Below are 7,148 nucleotides of genomic sequence, written 5' to 3' on the forward strand. Positions count from 1 at the left end.
TCTTCAGAGACCAGGCAGTACTTTTTAAAAAGGTTGAACAATCTGGTTTAGTTTCCAGAAAAATACAACAAATATGGTTTTCTCCTACATTTTTTATTACAAAGTTTACAGAGTACATTGGTTGTGTTTACTGACAATTTGGTGAATAGCTTTTTGCATGAATGTAGGAAAGTCGAGGAAATAATTTAGGGGCTTTTTTCAGGTCAATGGCCCAATGCCCCATGAGACATCTGGTGGAAGCCACAGCAAAAAAGTCTTCCATGTTAGTTCATAGAGGTAGCACTAATGTTGTAGCAACATCCACTAACAACTCATGCCTTGCATGAAGGCATATGAGAGTAATTTTGTGCGACTCATAGGATTCGCACCTTGCTCTCAGATGCATTTTCCTTTTGCTCCACTTGGCTGTATTAATCCTGAATACTTTATAATCTTTTAGTCACAAAAAGTCTTGTGTGCATAAAGTTATCCAGAAGGATTAACTGAAAATAGCCTCTATTTTATAAAATAAGTTCATCATTTTAACCAACATCAGGAGCTGTAAAATGAAAGTTTGACTTACCAGAAAATAGGACTGACTAGAATTGGCCTTGGTTAAATTATTCTATTAAAATGAGTTTTTACTGTAGTAAAGAAATGAATAAGCAGAACTAAACTATAGATGTGTATTATTAACAAGTGTTGTGGCCAAAATTCTGGAAATAATTTAGGGGAGATGGTTGCCTTATAGTGGTCAGTACTCGGATGTGGTGATCTTAGGGATCTGAGTTCAAGTTCTGCTGGAAGATGGCTATTTTCTTAAGTTATCTGTAAGTGACCAAAGAATACTCACATGCTTCTTATCATCCATATCTTCAATGGAAATTGCATCAGAAAACTCTGAGAAGCAGCATGAAGATCTGCTAAAAGTCTAAAAATCTGCCTGTGCCACCAAGGATGAGCAACAAACAAACTTCCATGAATACAAGGGGCTGATCATCTAAGCCTTTAAAGGAAACATAAGTTAGACTAAAAACATAGAAAAAATATATATGTATGCAGCTAACAAGTTTAGAGGGAGTGGAAGAAAAGGTTTGATAATAAAATACTGAAAATATGGAGAAAGAAAGATTTGAGTGCAATGATGAATAAGAAAAAAAATAATATTAGAGGATCATATGTAAATAAAAGATAATTGCCAAGTATGTGAGTGGCTGTCACATATGAGGATGAAGGGACAAGGAAAATAACCATATCTTTTGTAATATCTACACACAAATATGAAGGATTAGGGTGGAATTCACGTGAAAACACAATATTAATAAACTAGAAAAGTGAAAAGTGCAGGATTGGTACAAAGTCTCCAAAGTTTAATATATGAAGAAAGATCACCTAAGTCATGATTAACCAAGCTACAAAAAATCTGAAAAAAACACATGACTATCAAATACAAATGAAAAATAAAAAGAAATAAAGGAATAGATGACTTGTACCATTGAGAACATGCAGATGTGCAGAAATGCCATTCTCAAAATTAAGCAAGAACTCAGAGGAATGCATAATGAAAGTGGTGTGACCACATAGTATACACCAATCTAAAGAGAACAGAATAGTTTGGTATTAAAAGCTAGGATATTATGTAAGTTTGACCCACTGCTGTTACAAACACAAACAAGTACATAAACATGTGGGTAAATACAGTTCACACACCTTCACTATGTATCTCTTTGGAGCTCCTCAGTACTAAGTGCCTAAAACAGGACCTGGTGCCAGCCACCCAGCCGCTCACGACAGGACGAAAGGGCAGCCAGAATATGGGAAAGTCGTCGGTCGAGAGCTAACAGGTGAGCTCGAGTCAGGACAGGTGCAAGGGGGTCAAGGTTGAGCAACTCTTGCATTGCCAGGGACAGTCCACCACCAGTCAGGAGCAGAAGACGTTCATAAGTGGTCTGCCGTAGTCTGGTAGAAATATGTAAAATTTGCAATGAAGAATATTATTAACCTAGGCCTCACAAGAAAGAATTGTTTTTGTAGTTTAATGTCTGGGTTCTCCTGATGAACGAGGGCTACAACAGTACACTCATATCTTGGTACTACGGATTAAAAGGGAGGAACATTGGTCTGATGAAGCTGATTGCCCATAGGTACCGACACCATAAACCCCAGTTTTTCACAGGGTTATGTTCCAAAGGCACCTATGAAGTGCTAAGATCCGCATTATATTGACACTACCGCTGAAATACCTATTTATAAGAAAAATCAGTACAGGTTCTCACTGACGATGGATGAGACGAATGAAGACAAAGTAGCTGCACAGCAAGATATAACAAACATATAAGGAGGGAGAGAGAGAGAGAGAGAGAGAGAGAGAGAGAGAGAGAGAGAGAGAGAGAGGGGAACTATGACTGTGTGACGGCCAATAGGTGACCTTGACAGTGGACAGTGGCGCAGGGCTCGCTCTCTCTCTCTCTCTCTCTCTCTCTCTCTCTCTCTCTCTCTCTCAGATAAGTTAACACACACACACACACACACATAGAGAGAGAGAGAGAGAGAATGTGAATTGTGGCTGTGTGACCTCCAGTGGATGACCTTGACACCCACTGGGTATGTGTGGGTGTGGGTGAATGACCTTGATGTAATGCTCTCAGTGACCTTAACAGTGGCCGGTGCTGCACCTCTCTCTCTCTCTCTCTCTCTCTCTCTCTCTCTCTCTCTCTCTCTCTCTCTCTCTCTCTCTCTCTCTCTCTCTCTCATAAGTTAACAAACACACACACACACACACACACACAACGCAAGGAAGAGATGGATGGGCTGATTGTGTTTATTAAAACCTGAAGAAGGCTTTTGATAAAGTGCCACACAGGAAATTGTTCTGGAAGTTGAAGCATAATGGTGGGCTAAGGGGGCGCCTGCTGAGATGGATGGAAAATTTCTTGACAAACGGAGAAATGAGAATGGTGGTAAAAGACCAAAAATCATCATGGAGGGAAGTCATAAGTGCAGTACCCCAAGGCTCAGTACTTGCACCAATCATGTTTGCAGTTTATATAAATGATGGAGAATGTGAACAGCTACATGAGCCTTTTTGCAGATGATGCAAAGTTGCTGAAGAAAGTTGAGAGTGCAGAGGACTGTGGAATGTTACAAGAAGACCTGAACAAGATATCAAGAGTGGAGTTATAGATGGGAAATGGAATTTAATTTAAAGAAGTGTAAAGTAATAGAATTTGGAAAAAGAACAAGAAAAGTAAAAGGAAATTATGTGTTGAATGGTGTAAGGTTGAGTGGAGCAGAAGAGGAAAAGGATCTCAGTGTTACAGTGACTGGGAACCTGACCCTGGAGAGACACATTAGAAAAATGACAGGAGAAACCTATAACTTGAGAAGAATAAGGCAGGCCTTTGCATATATGGATGAAGAGATGGTCAGGAAGATGATCGTGTTGCTGATAAGACCTAAACTAGAATATGCAGCAGTAGTGTGGTCACCATACAAGAAAATGGATATAAGGAAGTTGGAGAGAGTTCAGAGAGCAGCTACGAAGATGGTACCAAGTATCAGGAACTTGTCATATAAAGAGAGACTGGCAAGGATACATCTACCAACATTGAAAAAGAGGAGAGAAAGGGAAGACTTGATTGCAATATATAAAGCATATGAGGGAGTAGAGGAGGTGGACTGGAGTGACTTAATGGCCTGGGATACATGGGACACTAGAGGACATGGAAAGAGGCTGAAGAGAAGTGCTTGTAGAAGAGACATCAATAAGTATAGTTTCCCATACAGAAGTATTGATATATGGAACAATCTGGATGAGGAGAAAGTAAATGCATAAAGTATACATGGATTCAAGGCTAAGTTGGATATTAAAAGATATGGTGATGGGACAGCACGAGCATAGCTCTTTTCCCATAAAGCACAACTAGATAAAAAACTAGGTAAATACACACACACACAAACACACACACACAGAGAGAGAGAGAGAGAGAGAGAGAGAGAGAGAGAGAGAGAGAGAGAGAGAGAGAGAGAGCGCATTACATCAAGGTCATTCACTAGCTGTCTTTTCTAATTTTCCTCCAGATGGCTTGGTTATAAAGATTATGATAATTCAAATACAACACATAAAAAGACAAAAACAATGGAGCAATGAGCTACACTTGGAGATATGCCCAACATTCTTGACCTTTTCCTGACCTCTAATTCTTCTGCTTATGCTGTCACCCTTTCTTCTCCGTTGGGCTCCTCCAATCACAATCTCATATCTTTATCTTGTCCTATCACTCCAATCCCTCCTCAGAATCCCCCTAAGCGAAGGTGCCTCTGGCGTTTTGCCTCTGCTAATTGGGGGGACATGAGGAGGTATTTTGCTGATTTTCCTTGGAATGACTACTGCTTCCGTGTCAGAGACCCGTCTTTGTGTGCTGAGCGCATAACAGAGGTGATAGTGTCTGGCATGGAGGCGTACATTCCTCACTCTTTTTCTCATCCTAAACCTTCTAAACCTTGGTTTAACACAGCTTGTTCTCGTGCTATACATGATAGAGAGGTGGCCCACAAAAGGTACTTAAGCCTTCCATCACCAGAATCTCATACACTTTATATTTCTGCCCAGAACCATGCCAAGTCTGTTCTCCAACTAGCCAAAAACTCCTTCATTAACAGAAAATGTCAAAACCTTTCAAGATCTAACTTCCCTCGTGATTTCTGGCATCTAGCCAAAAATATCTCCAATAACTTTGCTTCTTCTTTCCCTCCTCTACTTCAACCAGATGGCACCACTGCTATCACATCTATTTCTAAAGCTGAACTCTTTGCTCAAACCTTTGCTAAAAACTCTACCTTGGATGATTCTGGGCTTGTTCCTCCCTCTCCTCCACCCTCTGACTACTTCATGCCACATATTAAAATTCTTCGCAATGATGTTTTCCATGCCCTTGCTGGCCTAAACCCTCGGAAGGCTTATGGACCTGATGGGGTCCCTCCTATTGTTCTCCGAAACTGTGCCTCCGTGCTTGCACCTTGCCTAGTCAAACTCTTTCAGCTCTGTCTGTCAACATCTACCTTTCCTTCTTGCTGGAAGTTTGCCTACATTTAACCTGTTCCTAAAAAGGGTGACCGCTCTAATCCCTCAAAATACTGTCCTACTGCTTTAATTTCCTGCTTATCTAAAGTTTTTGAATCTATCTTCAACATGAAGATTCTTAAACATCTATCACTTCACAACATTCTATCTGATCGCCAGTATGGGTTCCATCAAGGCCACTCTACTGGTGATCTTCTGGCTTTCCTTACTGAGTCTTGGTCATCCTCTTTTAGAGACTTTGGTGAAACTTTTGCTGTTGCCTTAGACATATCAAAAGCCTTTGATAGAGTCTGGCACAAAGCTTTGATTTCCAAACTACCCTCCTACGGTTTCTATCCTTCTCTCTGTAACTTCATCTCAAGTTTCCTTTCTGACCGTTCTATTGCTGCTGTGGTAGACGGTCACTGTTCTTCTCCTAAATCTATTAACAGTGGTGTTCCTCAGGGTTCTGTCCTGTCACCCACTCTCTTCTTATTATTCATTAATGATCTTCTAAACCAAACTTCTTGTCCTATCCACTCCTACACTGATGATACCACCCTACACTTTTCCACGTCTTTTCATAGATGTCCAACCCTTCAGGAGGTAAACATATCACGCAGGGAAGCCCCAGAACGCCTGACTTCTGATCTTTCTAAAATTTCTGATTGGGGCAGAGCAAACTTGGTATTGTTCAATGCCTCAAAAACTCAATTCCTCCATCTATCAACTCGACACAACCTTCCAGACAACTATCCCCTCTTCTTCAATGACACTCAACTGTCCCCCTCTTCTACACTGAACATCCTCGGTCTGTCCTTTACTTATAATCTGAACTGGAAACTTCACATCTCATCTCTAGCTAAAACAGCTTCTATGAAGTTAGGTGTTCTGAGACGTCTCCGCCAGTTTTTCTCAACCCCCCAGCTGCTAACTCTCTACAAGGGCCTTATCCGTCCATGTATGGAGTATGCTTCACATGCCTGGGGGGGTTCCACTCATACTGCTCTTCTAGACAGGGTGGAATCAAAAGTTTTTCGTCTCATCAACTCCTCTCCTCTAACTGACTGTCTTCAGCCCCTCTCTCACCGCCACAATGTTGCATATCTAGCTGTCTTCTACCGCTATTTTCATGCCAACTGCTCTTCTGATCTTGCTAACTGCATGCCTCCCATCCTTCTGCAGCCTTGCTGCACAAGACTTTCTTCTTTCTCTCACCCCTATTCTGTCCACCTCTCTAATGCAAGAGTTAACCAGTATTCTCAATCATTCATCCCTTTCTCTGATAAACTCTGGAACTCCCTGCCTGCTTCTATATTTCCACCTTCCTATGACTTGAATTCCTTCAAGAGGGAGGTTTCAAGACACTTATCCACCAATTTTTGACCACTGCTTTGACCCTTTTATGGGAATGGCATTTCAGTGGGCATTTTTTTTATTAGATTTTTGTTGCCCTTGGCCAGTATCCTTCCTACATAAAAAAAAAAAAAAATGTTGTTACACTGATGTAAACAAACTGACCACTTACAACAAGCAGTCAGTTCTCGAAGCAATGTCTCATGTCCAGAGTTGTTACAACTCCACCTATAGCATGCAGAACTTCCAGATTTAGTAGGCTGATCCAGATTTTGACTGCTGTTTCCAAAATCTGATAAAGCAAGATCCACAGTACCGAGGTATGAGTGTATTCCCTAGTGGAAGGTTTTGGTTTTGGCACTTGGAAACTCGTACCCTAGTGAATTACCTTGCTAATCTCATACTGTGGCCATGATTAGAACCTGCATGCCTGAGGGCACACTGACCCTCCATCACACTATCACTGTACTAAGGCAGGCCCCATATGCAGCAAAAATCTCATCTTTCAGCATCCAATGTTTCAGAAAATCTGATGTTTTAGCACTTGTAAAATAGTTTCATTCCGAAAAAGTTACCTGATCTCTCAGCACTTTACAAAAGGTATTAGCATGTGGCAAGTTAAAAAACAGTGCTGGAGCAACACAACTATTTGCTGTTGTGTTTAAGTAAGCTCTTCTGATAGCTAAAGCACCCATGTGTATGATGGTGTGAGTGGTGCATATGAGAACATACAGTGGAACCTTGGTTACCG

General features: G+C 41.0%; 1 protein-coding gene across 6 annotated transcripts in view; it reads right to left on the reverse strand.

The window, feature by feature from the left end:
* Positions 1–74: 74 nt before the first annotated feature.
* LOC135115178 (glycosaminoglycan xylosylkinase-like) overlaps positions 75–7,148 on the reverse strand; it is a 183,227-nt gene continuing 176,153 nt past the window's right edge. For 5 of the 6 annotated variants that reach the window (XM_064031681.1, XM_064031678.1, XM_064031679.1 and 2 more), the window contains one exon: positions 75–1,938. In XM_064031681.1, the coding sequence (XP_063887751.1) occupies positions 1,731–1,938 (208 nt within the window). In that variant the 3' untranslated portion in view covers positions 75–1,730. The remainder of the gene's footprint in view (positions 1,939–7,148) is intronic. The other variant, XR_010275840.1, reaches the window with a different exon arrangement.

The sequence above is a fragment of the Scylla paramamosain genome, chromosome 29 (assembly GCF_035594125.1).
Source record: "Scylla paramamosain isolate STU-SP2022 chromosome 29, ASM3559412v1, whole genome shotgun sequence".
NCBI classification, from domain to species: domain Eukaryota; kingdom Metazoa; phylum Arthropoda; class Malacostraca; order Decapoda; family Portunidae; genus Scylla; species Scylla paramamosain.